The sequence below is a fragment of the Uloborus diversus genome, chromosome 1 (genome assembly GCF_026930045.1).
Source record: "Uloborus diversus isolate 005 chromosome 1, Udiv.v.3.1, whole genome shotgun sequence".
In the NCBI taxonomy this organism is placed as follows: Eukaryota; Metazoa; Arthropoda; class Arachnida; order Araneae; family Uloboridae; genus Uloborus; species Uloborus diversus.
The window spans coordinates 138,231,201-138,249,091 of NC_072731.1; the positions used below are offsets into that span (position 1 = coordinate 138,231,201).

At 32.9% G+C, this 17,891-nt stretch overlaps 2 protein-coding genes across 4 annotated transcripts in view; one reads left to right on the forward strand and one right to left on the reverse strand.

Annotated features, from left to right (window-relative positions):
• LOC129232376 (calcium-transporting ATPase sarcoplasmic/endoplasmic reticulum type-like) overlaps positions 1–6,054 on the forward strand; it is a 118,825-nt gene extending 112,771 nt beyond the window's left edge. For all 3 annotated transcript variants that reach the window (XM_054866542.1, XM_054866529.1, XM_054866536.1), the window contains exon 24: positions 4,054–6,054. In XM_054866542.1, the coding sequence (XP_054722517.1) occupies positions 4,054–4,254 (201 nt within the window). In that variant the 3' untranslated portion in view covers positions 4,255–6,054. The remainder of the gene's footprint in view (positions 1–4,053) is intronic.
• Positions 6,055–13,420: 7,366 nt separating this feature from the next.
• Positions 13,421–17,891, reverse strand: part of LOC129221525 (probable 18S rRNA (guanine-N(7))-methyltransferase) — a 67,379-nt gene continuing 62,908 nt past the window's right edge. Inside the window, exons 9-11 of the mRNA XM_054856019.1 lie at positions 17,588–17,686; positions 14,161–14,250; positions 13,421–13,519 (exon numbers count right to left, since the gene is read on the reverse strand). Of these exons, the coding sequence (XP_054711994.1) occupies positions 13,465–13,519; positions 14,161–14,250; positions 17,588–17,686 (244 nt within the window). The 3' untranslated portion in view covers positions 13,421–13,464. The remainder of the gene's footprint in view (positions 13,520–14,160; positions 14,251–17,587; positions 17,687–17,891) is intronic.

Genomic DNA, 17,891 nt, shown 5'->3' on the forward strand with positions numbered 1-17,891 from the left:
TTAGATGACCTCTCCACTTGTTATAGATGCTTCCAGGCTAGATCCCTGACATAATGAAACACTGGTAGAAAAGTTTATACAATGAAACTTCTATAAGGGACCACCTTCATTAACAAACATTTTTTAAGTAGTGATTGTCCTCCTACCTACTCAATGTCAAAAGCCCTCTGGAAGAGACTATCAAAACCCCTCCTAATGACCAGAAGAACACAAAACGCAGCACCAAAACATTTTTTGTAAGATTATAATAAGAGAGGTAATGAAAGTAAACCAACTATAAACCTTTTAGTCCAGACACATATTTGTCTTCTTTCGCTTACAAAAGTAGAAATAAACCAGAAGAAAGGGGCAAAATCTATTTTTCTAGGCATTTCAAATGGAATCCTTTCATGACCCTCTGTTTTAGAGTTGCAAAAATGTTACAAAAAGGAGGGTGTAGGTTTTCGTACCTTTGGGAAGCTAAGGAGGTGACACTTGTATGTATTACGGCAGGTTAGATGCATTTTTTGTCATTTTGGAAGGTTGATAAGGACAAGTAGTTATTCAAAAGGTTGCTCTGGGAATTTAGTTGATGCTTTCGAATAGAACGAGGACATTACTTGTTTATTTTATAAAATACTAGTTCAGACCCCGAAGAGTTCCTATTTTTCCTACTTTTTAGAGCTCTCTCCTTATTTTCCTACTTTTTCCTTTTTTTTCCTACTTTTTCTTTCTTTAGTATAGCATTTCTAATTGTGCATTGATTCTTATTTTTACAATGTCACATCTGTAATTTTCTGAATGTTTCAATTTTGAAAAGCAAAAGAAACAAGCAGATCCTGAGCTTTTCATTGACTGACTGCAGTAATTTCTGGAATGAACGCGCTTAAACACGCGGCGTTTGCGTGTTTAAAGTTAAATTTTCGTTAGTGATTTTTTTGCTGTTGAGGCGTTTATGATCGACTTTTCTTTTTATCTCCCCGACTTCAGTCCTACTGTTTTAACGAAACAATAAAGAAATAAATACTGGCACATTCTGATGCAAAAATATATTATTTACCCGTCAATTAGAAGCTTTAATTAAAGTAAACAGCCAACAGAAGTGCTGGAAAAGCCGAATTTCCTATTTGCCAAATTTTTTGTATAGTTGATTACGAGAGAAATGGAGCTCCATTTAAACAGAAAGGCAATGTAAAACCTTAAAAGAAACGTAAGGAAGTAAAAAATGAAAAACCTGTACATTGTACATATTTTATTAATGTTAGTACAAAATAAAAGCTACAGATAACAGAAATTCGCAAAAACGGACCACTTCAAAAATAATCGAGGAAACTAACTTTTTCATACATAAATATGATTATTGTTCATTCTAAGTCGTAAACATGATTATAAAATCTATAACATTTCATTTTTTTCCTTTGCAAAGAGTTTTTGCAAAAAAAAAAAACTGCGAAACCTAGATGGGCAAAACGTTTCCGATTTTTGGTTCCCGATTTTTGGAGAAAAATCGGAAATCAATTTAAATGCGAGATTCCGTTTTTACTTCTTAACTTTTTTAAAAGTTGGGGGATAGAGCCACAAGCAAATATGTACTGATTTTTTTTTTCTTTTGGTGATGGATATTTTCTACTATGATATATCATAAATATCGAGGTGTTGCTCATCATTTTTATGTGCTGATGCGTTCATGGCAATGCGGCATTCTGCACATTTTCTTTAAAATTTTTTTGACAGACTCTTACCTTTTTTCTGGGTGCGGCAATTATACCGATGCGACGTATCTACTGTAAGTTATTGTACTCAGGACGCCTTATCAAAGGGAGGGTATATAGAAAGAGATATATGCAGGCATTTGATGCCAGGTGCTCCCCCCTCACTCTCAATTTCATAAACAATTTCCGATTGAATATTTTTATTGTATGGTGAGGATGGAGAGAAACTACATGCTTTCCCTTTTATGCAAAGAGAAACATTAAGAACTGATCTTTGTCTTTGATAAAAATGTTATGTTTCCCATCATGTTTTTTTCCGTGACAAAAATGTTGGAACAAGAAGGGGGGTAAAAATCATCGAACCAATAAAACAATATTAGTTTTTATTGCTTGATTAAAATTAAAACTGGCCAATCATTTTGATTTTTCCCCTGGGGGTGGCTAGCAAAGGATGTATACTGTGAATGCAAATTTTATCTGAAAAGAACAAAAACTGCACAAACTCTTGTATAGTTATGCATTAATTTTCCAAAGCCAGGGAGGGCAGAAATTGACCCCACTGACCCCCCATAAATGACGTGCACGAAACAAAAATTTATGTTGAATCCTAAAAATACATAACATAGTACAAGCCCTTCAGTTTGCTTATTGCGTCATTTATTTAGTTTTATTCTTTTATTACAAATTTTATGTCCCATATTTGAGAACAAATTTATTTTAGTTCTGTACTTTCAGTCTATTTCTTTTTTTCCAAATTCAAACATCTGCCCCTGTTTTTGCAAAAATGCATGTCAGCTGCTGATTATTTTTAACTAAAACTAATTTAATATTTGCTTTGCTTTTTGTATCATAGTTTATGACAACAGGAGCTAAAAGTGTTAGTATTTTCAAATGATAAATGGATGCTCTCGAAGGAATGTTTTCGTTTTTGACAAAACAAAATCTTTAACAAAAATGGTTTTATTGTACCAAAATATAAATTTTATTTATTTATTTATTTTTATTTTAATTTATTTATTTATTTTATTTTTTTTGCGATTACTATATTGCATTTTATTCTTTAACCATTAAAAATTTTATTACTGTATTGTTGAAAGTTGTTTCTTTGTTTGGATTTTTTTTGCATATTTTTGTAATTTATATCTTTGTTTCCACTAGTTTATTTTTCATAATGGTGATTGTCAGCTTGTTTCTTTCGTTTTGTTTTTGCGGCTTGGTCTTACATTAAATTCCTTTGATACTTCAAAAGTACTGTTGGTTTATTTTTGGGACAGTTTTAAATCAAAAATACCATTAGTTTATTTTACATTAGAAATAAAATTCAAGTTAAATTTGTTTCCTCTTGATGTGTGTGTAGTCCTGTCTCTTCCTATTTTTTCCTACTTTTTTAAGTTATTTTTTTCCTACTTTTCCTACTTTTTAAATTTATGATTCCTTATTTCCTACTTTTTCCCTCCAAAAAACCACTTCGGGGTCTGCTAGTTGTACCCGACGCGCGTTGCTACGCCATCAAAAAAATACATCATTATACTGATTTTCATGACAATCGGTTGAACGGGGCAGAAGTTGCTACTCTGCAGTGCCACCTGGTGGCGAGTGGCTTCAATGAGCATATTATGCACCTTCTCCGTGGAAAAATACATATATATAGCAATTTTCATAATAATCGGTCCAGGTATCAAGTGAAGCCGTGACTATACTCAAATTTTGTACTCACACAGTTTGCAAGATCAATCAATAGCTAAAAATATCAAATAGAAAAAGTTTTAAATCCCCCCGTTGCATGAAAAGCCATAAAACAATAAAGAATTTATTTGTTCAAACTCAAGAAAAATGGCAACAGCTAACTTCTTATCAATGAGATCTTTCACGCGAATTAATTTCAGCAGCCGATAATTTTATTCGTATTTATCCAATGGATTGTGACTTAAATTGGAATAAAAAAGGAACTATCTATCGGATTTTTTTAGAACTGGTCTATAAACATTCCCAGTACCAAAAATAACAAACGGTGAAAGTTTCAGCCAAATCTGCCGGGTAGTTTTTGAGTTAATGGATGACATACAGACAAACATTCATTTTTATATATAGAAGATTGGATAAGATTTTGTACATTTCTTAATTACATTTTATTAAATATCATGATTAAAAAAACATTGGCTTGAAAATAAACAAAATATTTAGTGTTATCAATCAAAAATATGTAACATTAGTCATTGAAAGTTTTCTTTTTTCATGTACTGCTTGGTATAGTTGATAAGTCATCATTATAATACAAAAAAGATTGATGTAATTTACTTGAATTCCATATGAAAATAAATTTAAAACTTGATTGCTTTTAATTTTCTGTATTATATTTCAGGCTGTGTTTTCTGTGTGCCCCCTGACCGTAACGGAATGGCTCATTGTTTTGAAGATTTCGTTTCCTGTCATCATTCTCGATGAAACAATGAAATTTTTCTCTAGGAAATTTGTAGAAGGTCGAAATCCCTTCTCTGAACTTCATTGGATGCTTGCAATATGGGCTTTATACATTGCACTTATGATATATTCCCCAATTTAAATGACTGTGATAGTGAACTATAGAATATTGAAACTCCATCAAAAAAAATCATTGTTATAAGAATTTTAACTCTGAAACTCATCATATTTTGAGGATTAATGCGACATCATCTGTATCTGTTGCAGAACTGAAATGGATTCCTGCTATGATCGAGTATTGTCGCAGAGTTATAGCTTAAACATTTTATCTGTTTGAACATGTCTTTAGACTTCAAGATATTTTATTTATTTTGCATTGAACTTTGTTTTTACATTTATTAATGTGTTAGCTTTGCATATTTGGACTGTATATACAATACATGACTTAGGAAACTAAATTCTTCTTTTCTGTTTGAAATCCAATATTTTCATTTTATTTTTGAAATATTTGCATTTCTTGAGTAAAGCAATAGCTCATTTTATAGTACAATGATGCATGTTTTCCTTTACGAGTAAAGTATAGATTACCTTTGCTCTTGTGATCCTTTGTAGCTATTTCGAACTACAAAGCAGTGCATTTTTATTAGCAATATGTAGTACAAGTCTTGAGTATCTGGCAGTTTTTACATATTTTATGCTTTCTCACTTTTATTTTTAGTAGCAATGTGCAGCTCAGATTTGTATTACTGGAATGAAACATTCCAAAAACAGAGTGCAGCAAGTTATGTGACACGTTGATTTTTCATTGCTAAAAGGAAATTAGTTGCCTATTTCTTATTCTTTACTGTTCAACCTTTTTTTAATAAAATGTTTCAATAGGATGCTGCATAGTTTACAAATCAAATAAGATTTCATGTGTCTTGAGAAATATTGGTCAATGCAACATACTAAGCATATTGCATGAACTGGATATTTAAAATTTTTTATAAGTGGAATATTGCTGCAAAATGTTAAGTTTGACTAAGTGGCATGCCTTACTTATCAATTTTTAGTTGAAGTTGCCAATTATTGAAATTTACCAAAATTTTTTTTACATGTTCATTAAAAACAATGCATTGTATTCATACTTCACATTTCTTTCATGATTGGCTAAATTGTTGTGACTATGTAAAAATTTCAATTAAAAAAATCTTGGAACGTACAATTTTATGGTAGAAAAATCTACTTATCTTAAAATCTTATTTCCAGGTTTTGTGTGTGTGTATTTTGAATTCGAGGCTACATTATTAAAAAAGCTACTTAATACCTATTTTAATATCTTTTCAGTCTAATTCCACTTAATTTAATCATTTTATATCTTTAAGTATGATTGAAAAGTTAACTTTATCAGAAACATTTTATTTTGCCTTATAATTTGTCTAGTTTGTATGCTCTATTGATAATTTATTTATATGAACTCAAATATTCAAACAGGTTTTGAATGCTGAAATGTTTGCATTTTACGTTAACTAAAACGAGTCTGCAAACGCATATTGGAAGATGAAAGTTCATAATTTTCATTTCATTAAAATAATTTATTTTTAATATGTAAAATTTGACTTTTCTTAGTAAAAATTCATAAATATGTCATCATATGCTTAGATTGCAGTTCTAAATATTTAAAAAAAAACATCGATATTTATCTGTAAATAAATGTGTTCAATAAATGAAAAAATTTTAGTGTACATTTCTCCCAAAAATGTTTTGGCTTGTGGTGTTTACAATTATTACTTACTGCCACTGTTTTAAATCTCTTGTAGAGCAGATGTTTATATTGAATCCCTCTCCATGCAGTCCTATGCTGCACTGCATTGTAAAGTTATGTATAACATATGGGAATATAGATTTCCGTATAAAAATCAGGTTTTTATAATGAGTATTAAATGAAACTTTATTGGCTGTACTTCTTAATTTTGTTTACTTGATTCTTGTCATAGTATTTTCTTTTAACTTAATTTGTTTATCTTTTACAGCATTTCTTTATCATTATTAGATTCCATTTTGGCACACAGAATTTTCTTTTGGCAGGAATTTTGCAAGCCAAAGATTGACTTGTAAATGTGTTAGGCCAATAGTAGGTTGGTTAGTAGAAATTGTTCAAATCAATTGAAGTGCAACTTTTTTTTGCAAATAATGTGGCATAAAATAAGGAAAGTTTAATTATTGGTTTTAAAAAGTTCATAACATTTGGACAGTTTTGATAAGTTAAGAATTTTAGGGATAACCCAGACTATGTAGTTAATAACTGCGAGACTATCAGTGTCGGTTGCAATCCATAAAGTTAGATTCAAATGACTCCTTATACGAACTGGAGGAGAACACATTTCTCTACATTAACCATTGTTCTAATATTAATTCAATTTGACCTAATTTAAGAACTTCGAGATATTTACACTAAAATATTATAATAAATTTTAAACAGAATGATGACAAACACAAAACCTTTACATCTTTTCAATTAAAAAATATATCCCCATTGCCCAAGTTCCTAATGAAATTTTCAGAAATCTTACAACTATTTTTTTTTAATGCTGCCAGATCCAAAACAGCTGACATTAACAAGATTTTAGTGAAAAATTTGTAAAAGATACCCTATCACATCTGAATCTTCAAATAAAGAAAATTAGGAGAACTCCATTTTTTGTCACCCTCGCACAAATATTCGTGAAACATATTGGGTCAAATCATCCAGGGGTGGACACCCTAGATTCTCAGATCTCGATGAAACTTCGTAAGACTGTTCTATACATGAATTTAAGAATAACTCGAAATTTTTATCCTAAAATGACAATTACTTTTTGAATGGCAGCACTTTAAAATTTCCCCAAAAACTTGTCGTTTAGCAAAAATCGCAAATCCAGCAACCATACATACATATGCAGTTTTCACTATAAAAGATTTATTTTTCAAGATAGTTAATTTTTTTAAAATTTTGTTTGGTATTTTACTGTAAAGTCGAATTATAATTAGATTTAATATTTAAATCAGTTAAAATAACTAAAAAAATCTTTAAACAGCAAAATTGAGTTCATTTTCGGACATTGACTTGTGCTGAGAAAGTGCCAAGTAGCATTTTTTAGCCCTCCAAAACTTCCGAACCCCAAACGGAAACTAGATTAAGAATGGTACTAACATATGCAATAAAATTGGTGGGGTTTGGATTTCTATTCAAGTTAGAGATGATCAAGTGTACTTTTGAAATGCACAAAAATCAACCAAAAGTGTTCTCTACTAGATCAAAGAATCTATACATATAATAAGATGTTTGTGTGTGTGTGGCGCGCATCCCGGGAAAACGGTAAGGCCTAGAAAGATGAAATTTGGTATACAGGTGTAGTTTTTGCTGAAGTTGTGCACCTCGGGCTTCAATTTTTGATATTTTAATTAGAAAAAAAGTTATTTAATGTTTTGTGATTTTTAGCACTTTTTAGTACTTTTAACCACACAGACCCCGAACCAATCACGCCAGACAAATATTTTTGGTACTATAGTGTCGGAATTTTAAATATGATGAACAAAAATATTTTGAAGATGAGCAATTTTTGTATTTTTTATGAATTTTTGAAAAAACCTTTTATTTGCATGTTTTTCTGGGTTTCATTTTTTTCTAATATCATCGTGCGAGAAGTATCTAAGCCTCATTTCTGAAATTTAAGTTGGTAATAGTAAAAACATTTCGCCCTCTTCATAAGAAAAAAGTTCTTAAAAATACGCAATAGTTTTTTTAACAATTTTTTTAATGCTGAACACATCATGTCGTTTCACGCATCAGTCGAAAAAAGCATTCTTCAATCTTTTATGCCTGTGACGTCACTACTTGGGTTTCGATTCGATATTTACGATGGAATCTTAATCGCAAGCAATGTTAACGGACACCCCTCTTATGCGGACAATTTTTAATTTCCCAGTTCCAATGCAAATAACATTATTAAACCCCTGTCCTGCGGACACCTCTATATTGCGGACATAAAAATTTGTCCCGTTAGTGTCCGCATTAGAGGGATTTTACTGTAGCTTACTTGTACATTTTCTGACGTGATGACCACGTGTTTTTCGGCAGCGCTTGCTTTTTTTCTTTCCTTTTTTTTTTTTTTTTGTTTTATTTAGGGATTGCATTTATTTCTTTTTCCATCCCCCCCCCCCAAGCTGGACCTTTCGCTGTATCTATATTACGTTACATTTCATAGTTGTGCGCATTAATTCAATAAAAACAGCGAGATTTTTTTTTATCTTTGTCAAAAGCTACTTTTTGCACACTAAGGGGAATTTGAGCTTATTATTATTATTATTATTTTTTTTTTTTTTGCTCTGATTAAATAAAAAAAAGCGGTTTTTTGAGTGTTCTTTGTTTTTATTAGAAAATGGGTGAGGAGGTCAAAATAAATAGAGATGGATAAGAAAATGTAGAGATAGATTGTAAAGGTAGATAGCCGCCGAAGGCGGCAATCTTGGCGTAAAAATGTGAATGGCACAAAAAAAAGATAGAGATGGATTGATTAATACTGCTGCCAAATTTATTTAAACAACCGCCGAAGGCGGCAAATTGAAGTAAAAAGGTAAATGACAAGTTAGCCAAACAGCCGCCGTAGGTGGCTGCTTGCACATTGGATGTCAATGCCCCCCTCCCTCCCCCACATACACCATGACTTTGAAAAAACAATGCTTTCACATAAAAGTGGAAGTGCTTTTTGTTATTTTTCGACAAAATTTGCATGAAGAGTACGTCGTTTGTGTCTCCCCTCCCCCTCCTTTAAAAATATTCCAAACGACGAAACTGGAGACAGATCTAGAAAATATTTTATTCAAATTATTAATGATATAGATAGATATAGATTGATTGACACCGCCACGAAATTTATTTAAGCAGCCGCCGAAGGCGGCAACATTGGCGTAAAAAAACGAATGATAATACTGATTTATAGAGAAAAACATTGATTAATGTTGTCGCTAAATTGTTTAAGCAGCCGCCGAAGGCGGCACCCCTGGCATAAAAAGGCGGACCAGCTGGTCGCCGCAGGCGGCTAGTTAACTAATAAATGAAATCTGGCATTCAGCACCATCTGGGCATGTTAATTAGATAAAGTGAAGAAAAAATTTCAATATTAATATATGAGCTTTCTATTTATTTTATTTATTTATTTTTTTAATAATATTTAGAACGACTACTAAAGTTGTTAACTCGTAACTTTTGAGGTTGGGCTCTTCTATCACTCATCAGGGAAATACCAGTTTCTAGGGAGAAGTGGATGCATTTATTAGCTCTTGGAGATGCCAGCTTCATTTTCACAAGTTTCAATCATGTTATGAAATAAATTCTTACAATTTTTTCACAACAGTTTTTGTTAGTTCCAAATAATTTTTTTTTTTTTTTTGAGCAATCACGATTGCTTATTGTTCTCATTTGACCGTTTTTGGTGTCCGTGCCTTTTTCAACTTGGACCAGAAGCCTTTGCAGCACCACAGCCTACCGTCCTCTGCTGGCGGTGCGCAGCTGCTCCGGTTTGGAGCTATCTGCTTCTCCTGGTCGGAGGCGTCCATGTCCTACACACACGCACGTTAACACACATACACTCACACACGCCTACGTGCATACACACAGGTCTACGCACACACACAACTATGCACAAGTAACCGCCCAGGAGGAGAGGCAGACTTGTAGGGGGGGGGACAGGAGCCGTTTCTAGAAACAATAACTCCAATGAGTAGGGCTTTGTCTCAAATCGTGATTGCGAAAAACATAATTTGAATTCAAAATTTCAGAATTCAAATTAATTTTCATTATTTTTTTTTTCTAATTTTATTTAAGAAATTTATTATCAAAAAATGAAATTGCAAATTTCAGAACCATATTTTATCTTATGGATAAAGAAATTTTCTCCCTCTACTGGATTCAGTCACTTGGTTTTATCTTCGCTGGTTATTTTCCAATTGTCCACGTGAAAGGTGGCTAGACTAAAGCTGAATCTTGATTACTGTCTATTTGACTCGTTTTCTTCTACTATATATATATATTTATTTCTTTTTTGGACAAAAGTTTTCTGTAGTTGCAACATGAAATGTGACTGGGCGTCAAATTTATGTGTTTATTTTTTTAATACACTTGAACCTCCAATGGGCAACTTATTTCATCTATGATGGTTTACCGAAATTTAATTTTTTTGAAAAGCAAACAATGTCACTTTAAAGTTAACATTGTCAGTAAGAAGTCTAATTTTTAAATCTTTACAAATAATAAAAGCTGAAAGTCTGGATCTCTGGGACGTGCATAGAGCCTAGACCATTCGACCAATTTACATGAAATTCGGCACAAAACTAGTTTGTAGCATGGAGGTGTGCTCCTCGAAGCGATTTTTCGAAAATTCGATTTTGTTCTTTTTCTATTCCAATTTTAATAACGTTTTTCTGAGTAAATTACCAAGTTATCATAACGTGGAACCGTAATATGGGCAAGCCAATTGGCGAGAAATTCACCATACATTATTTGTAAATATAGACGAACCAAAAGACCTTTTAGTTTTTTACTACAGGCAAAGCCGTGCGGGTACCACTAGTTGTGTTACAAAAGTGGAGAAAGAGAGTCAACAACATGAACATATAGTAGGAAATGTAACATATGCGAAGGTGCTAGCCCGGAAAATGTTCCGAATTTAAGTTCTAAAATTGCAGTTTACACGAAATCTGGTAATGTTAGGAGGAGGAGGAGAGGTTCAGAAATTTTTTTAAAAAATCTCTGAACCAAAACTCTGAAATGGTTCAAAACTCTCCAAAAACCTCGGAATGGTTCAAGCTCTAAAACTGCCTCGGAAATTTCTTGAGATTGAAGTGTTAAAGATGAAGCTTCAATTTTCACCATAGGGGAGGGGGAGGAGAATTCTCTAATTTTTCAAAAATAAAAATGAAATGTCCTAAAAAAGCGCAGTTGTAGACCATCTTTGTTGAAGATAAGGGAAGGCTTTTGGGCTATCTTTTTTGGAAGATTTTTAAATTTGAGGTAGTAAAAATGCAATTATACAGGCCATCTTTGCAAACATTAGGAAGAAGATTTAGATTTGGAGCCTCTCCTCCGGAATTTTTTCTTAATTGAAGTTCCAAAAACAAAATTTTAATGACATGGAGTGAGAAAGGATTGGGGTTACTCCCGTAGAAATGTTTCGAAATTTAAGTCCAAAAACAGAATAGTAGGTTATCTAGGACAAAAAAAAAAAAAAAAACGGAGACCATTACCCTTTTTTTTTTGAAATTGAGGTCCTAAAAGCAAAATTTTATACCATGTTGAATGATGTGAAGGGGGACAGTAGGCACTCCCCTGGCATTTCAAAATTCTAGAAGCCCATTTTTTGGCTATTTGAAGTTAGGGGACAGGATCGGGTTCGAGGCTTTTCCACGGAATATTTCCAAAATTAAGTTCTAAAAATTCAATTACAGGACATTTTTCAGGATAAGGGTTGGGGTGAAGAAAATCTCTCAAAGAAACTATTAGTTCCAAAAACGAAATTTTCGACAAGTTTAGATGTTAGAGGGAGAAAATTCTGTACTCTTTCGCAGAAATTTGTAGATATTGAAGTTCCTAAACCAAAATTTAAACCATCTTAGAGGAAGTTGGCAATCAGCGACTCTAGTATGTGGGGGGGGGGGGGAGTGTGGCAGCCCCATAGTTAATTTCCTGGATTCGCCACTGCCCTCAAGTATTGATGTTATTCCAAAATGATATTTTTTTCCCTGTGTATTTTAATTTCTAAACTATGCAATGATATATTTTTTAGTTTAGGGATAATGTCGCGACCCCCTAAGAAATTCTTCGCGACCCACAGGTTGGGAATCCCTGGATTAGAGCAATACTCTAATATTACAGATGATACATTGCACTGAAAAAAACGCTAAAATAAGTTGAATGTACTATGTCTTCAACAAGTATTAAAAGATTAAAAACAATTTTGAACAAAATGTTTTTAAAAAAACAAAAAAAAATTTATAGATTTTTTTTTTTAATTTAAGGGGCAAAGTTTCAGTTCTTATGCATTGCTACTTCAAACAATCTTAATTACTTTGAAAATATTGTTATTTAAACTTAATTTTGAATGAAGCAAGTAACCTGGAATTTTCTAAAAAACAATCTAAAAAACCTGGAAAAGTCGGAATTTTTTTCACCACAAGTGTGTGAACCTTGAAATTTTATGACTGTTTGGGAAATCTCCTGCAGTTAACTCCATGTTGCCTCAAGCAAATGAAGCAGCTAAGTCCAGGAGATTTCTCAACAGTAAAAAATGGAGTTAACTGTTTGTTAATGCAAACCCTTCAATTCCTTAAAGCTAAGTAAAATTATCTATGAAAGGAGCATTAATCTATGTAGGTCAGTCAGAAAGTTAGTTGCACTTCTTCATAAATCTGTTACGTCTAAGACAATTTTGATGAAATTCTGCGGCAATACTTCAGACATATACCTTTATCATATGACGTAGCGACCTCTCCAAGACAAGTTCAGTTTTTCTGATTATCAGTCACAAACATGCCTTGACAGCTGCAAGTAGCATCCAAATTGGAAATGCATGCAGTGATTCAATTTTGTGGGCAAAAAGGTGCAACTGCAGTGAAATTTATGTGCAGTAGCATGAAGTGTATGGTAAAAATGCAATGTCACGTTAAGCTATTGAGAAATGGTGCAACATGTTTGAGAATGGACATACAGATATGTTGAGCGTGAAGGAAGACCAAGTTTAGGTGGGAAGTGTGGAATCACCTTCCCAAGCCACCATAACCTTCCACCTCCTAACTTCGATGTTTTTGGTCCCATAAAACAAGAACTTTCAAAGCGATGATGCCATTCGGATAACAAAGTGAAAGCTACAACCCAACAAATGGTTATCGGACATTGGACGGGATTTCTTTGCTGAAGGCATCGAAAAACTTGTACCACGCCTCGACAAGTGCTTAAATAACGGAAGTGGTTAAGTTAAAAAGTAGATTTTGAATTAAACTTTAAGATAACAATAAAGTTATTGTAAAATTTCAATCTTTTTTTTTTTTGAGTAGTGCAACTAACTTTCTGACTGACTCTCGTGTTTCTAATAATTAAAAGAGATTATCAAATATCACATTGGTAAACTGAATAATATGAAAATTAGTTTTTTTCTAGTCAATAATGTTGATATTTCACGAAAAGACTAATTACTTTAACTTGCTCCAGTAAAAATCATAATCATTACTAGTATCATAATTAGCATGATTTGAATTTTAAATCTATAAATAAATAATTAGTCAAACAGTTTTTATGAGCAAAAATGTTTATTATTTATTTACAAAATCTTCTGATACGTTAAAACTTTCCACTTCTTTTTCTAGCTGTGTATTTAGTATCTGGTTTAACGTCTCTGAAAAAGAGATTTTGTATGAACATCACATTAGCATAAAAATTTTTTTTTTCTTTTAAAGTTGGCAACTTTTTCAAAACTTTTTTTTTCTTATGAAGAAATCAGCAAAATTAATAAATTTACATTAGAATAGACTGAATTACTCCATACCGCCCCTTAAACGGAGGAGGCTGAACTACAAGCAAAAGTCAACTGCTCATTTATGGAACTCAGAGACATTAGTTTGACCTTTACTTGTGATCAACTGTCTAGACACCCATGACAGAGCTGCAGATAGTAAATCTGCTGCTGAGATTGCTTTCACGATGGTAGCTAAAATGTATTTAGCACAACTGAGATCTTTAACCCTGGTATGACTTACTTCATAAAGTGAAATACAAGCTTTACCTTTACTTTGCATAAAATAAGTCATTTTACAGTATATGATTATGCAACTGACTAAATATAATCAATGCTATAGAAAACAAATTTTTGATCAGCAGATAAAATTAACAATACTTATAATGACTGTATGTTTAAATTTTTATATGTATAACAACATGTGAAATGAACTCTGCTGAAGAGAGCAGGGTACAAAGTTAAAATATACTATTTTCCTGATGCTAGACAAAAATTAGTTTCTAACCCAAAACACTACTTACTTTCCTTGCCGCCGTCGCCGTTCTTTCTTTTCTAAAACCCAGTCACGGTTGCTTTTAGGAGGTTTTCCACGATGAATTTTGCCTCGAATTCTAAACATAATGAATGATTCTATATTACTAATCAAACAAATACTATTAATAGTCAATCAAATAAAAATTCTATGTCTTATTTCACTTCACCATTTAAGACAAAAACCTCAACTTCATAAATGAAAAAAGCAGTAGAAATTTCTGCACCTTAGAACAAAATGAGGGCAAGTTCAAGACAATTTTCATGTTCTCAGGTGTAATATAAAAATTAATCAATATATGAAGCATTTGTAGTAAGTTACCACCCTGTAGCCAGAGCTGAGGCAGAAATACATGAAATACACTGCCAGATCAGTCATTCCAGCCAAGGACTGCAGTTTCGTGCTTATTAGCACTCATCAGCCCGGCTAAGAAAGTGACTGAGCTGGAGGTGGAAAACCTCTTAAGAAAGCCAAGAGTGCCAATCAAACTGGTAGATAATATAAAATTAGCACTTGAACAAACAAATGACCGAAGCAATCGGCTGGAATGACTGAGCTGGCGGTGTATTTCATGTATATAAAGCATGTTCCTAAATGTCTTTTATTTAAATCACGTCCTTTTTCCTTTGAAACTTCAGTTTCTTCTCCAGTTTTTCCTGCAAACTCTTTTGTCCATTTTCAAAATTTATGGCTGGAGTTATAAGTAGGCTAAACAGAGGGAGTTGAGTTTTTTGCAGGAATAAATCATGTTTGTAGTCATAGTTTGCAAGTATGATCATTTTTTGTTCCCAGCATTGCGACCAAAGACAGTAAATTATCCACAGGAATAAAATTCAGAGAAAATGAGCCAGAAAAAAAAGGGGGTGAGAAATGGAAAAAGTTAGAAGGTCAGAAGATTTGTGGAGAAACATTTTCCTTCAAAAATATTTGACAAGTATGTAAGATGACATGAAAAAAAAAAAGTTTCCCTTAAAAACAAGACAAGCCAAACTTTTTAATATATTCATCTGTTTGGCTTCACATTATCTGTCACAAATGTTTTAAAAATAGGACCAAACATCTTATATAAATAATCATAAAGTATTGAGATGCCGTGGGTCTCAAATTTTGAAAATTTCTAAGTAAAAATATATATTATATTCACCTTTTTTCAACCACAGCCCATTGAGCACACGTGTATTTATGGGAATCTAAAAACAAGCTGATGTGTGCATCACGTGACTTCCTTTTACTCCAATTTAATGTCATTTCCCCATTATTGGCAATTTTAATGTGATTCAATTGTTTACTTTCTAAATATCACCAACAGTGGCCAAATTGAAACCAAATTTTAAAAAAGCACCAAATTTGTTGCCACGTTGGCGACCAAAAGACTGGCGATATATCGTCAAGTGTCCGACAAATTATAACAATCGAAATTAACAATGATTTCCCCTCAAAAAGAAGCAAAAGACCCCCCTTAGGAACATCCGAATGCAACCAAAAGGGAAGGTGCACAACTAGACTCCACTAGGAATCTACGTACCAAATTTCAACTTTCCAGGATATACCGTTTTGGAGTTATTCGAGATACATAAGCACATACACACACATACCCACATACATACGGACGTTACGAGAAAATTCATAGTAATTAACTCGGGAATTGTAAAAATGGATATTTCACGTTTCTATTCATTCTTAGGCACTTATCCACGTGTGGTCGAATCGAAAAAAAATCTCAACATTCATTCGGGGGGTGAGAAAAATGGAAATTAAGGCCAATTTTTGAGTGAAAATTTTTTCTCGAATATAATACTTCCTTTTTTGTAAAAGGAAGTAATTAAGCAAATTTTGCTGCCTGAACAGTAATTTTCTACAAGAATGCAAGGCAACCAGTGATTGTGTGACAGGAAGCAGTAATGCTATTTTCTTTGGGGAGCATCTTACCTTTTACCAATTAGGAAAGGGATAAAAGAGATTTACCCTTTCCCATTTGAACAACTCCATAATTGAAATAAAGCAGCAGAAAATCTGCCAAAAAGCAGGAAAGGGGTCTTGCTCAACATTTAATAATCTCTAATTTGGACCCCCCCCCCCCCCACCACCACCAAAAACTAGTATGTTGTGGCCATCACGAAACTTTCTTCTATATTTTTCTTTTTTTTTTCTGATCCCTCCCCATGCTTGACGAGGAAGCAATATTCCCAACAAAAACAAAATGACACATGCAAAAACTTGACGACTATCCCAATGTCTGAATTATTGCAAAAGCAAAGCAAAGAGCGAAAATTGAAAGTTATTTTAAAAGCCTTGCTTGAATGAATTACAAATATTTTATTTGTTAACAAACATAAGATGGCAACAGTTCAAAATTTTAAATCATTGAGATAATATTTCCTATCATTTCCATACAATTAAAATCACGAGAAATACGCAGACGACAATCTATTACGATTAATCTTTCTTATTGTTGCATTAATAAAGCTATTTTTATTCGCAAAAAAAAAAAAAAAAAAATCAACACCTCTTGGAGCGATTGGCGTCAAAATCGAACCAAAGCCTGTTTACATATGGATTCACATATATTCCAAATTTCAATCAGAACGTAGCATTACTTCTTGAGATAGGGCACTCAAAATGGAAAAAAAGAACGGGTGATTGCGCTACCCCCCTTTTAGCGGTTGACGCAAAAATAAAATCAGTTCTTATACCCACTAAGGGCTACTTGCCGATAAATTTTTCTTTCATTCCGTTCATTATTTCTTGAGATACAGCAGTCACAATTGACAACAAAAAACGTTCTACAGCTCAACCCCCCTTTGAGTTATTGACACCAAAATTGAATCAGCACCTGTTCCTGTTAATACCAACAAATGGACCAAATTTTGTTTGATTCCGCCAGTAACTTCCTGAGGAATAGCAAGCACGCGTAACTCGAAAAACGTCCCATTGCTCCACCCCCCTTGGAGGAATTCGCGCCAAAAACTAATGGGCACAAGTTCACATAGGGGCACATATGTGTACTAAATTTCGTTCGATTTCATGCGGTAGTTTTTGTTGTAGAGCGGCCACAAAAAACTGGTCACACACAGACGTGACACACATACATACACACACACACATACATACACACACACACACAGACAGACATACATTTTCCAAACAAAAATGGTCGAAATGGACTCAGCACACCTCAAAACGTTCGAATCCGTCAAAATTCGAAAATTTGCACGAATCCAATACTTTCTTCTATATATTAGATATAGAAGAAAGTAAAAAAAGTCAAGAGAAATTTTTCTGGAAGCCACAGGTTGTAAATTGAATGATTAACTCTGAAAGTGGTGCCTGTAAATATGATTACTATGCTTTACTATGAAGAAACTAATCAGTTCTCAATATTGATAAGATTAACAAGGTATATTTCAGAGACTTACCGAGATTTAACATATTTTATATGATCTTGTGAAGATTCCTCTGTTCCAAGAGCAGCAGGAAGTTTCTGAGGCCCACCAGTCAGTAAAACAAGAAAAAATCTACAAAATAATTAAACTTTTTCTCAAACCAATTTAAATATGCAGTGGCGGACAAAAAAAACTGTATCTCTTGCGAAGATTCATGCTTTAAAGAATTTCCAGGGAAATAAGAGAACAATTGAGGCAGTGATAAGCAAAGGGATGTAAGTGGAAATTTATAGGTTTTGAGTAAAATGTGTTTAAAGATGTGGTCCTAGATAGGCTT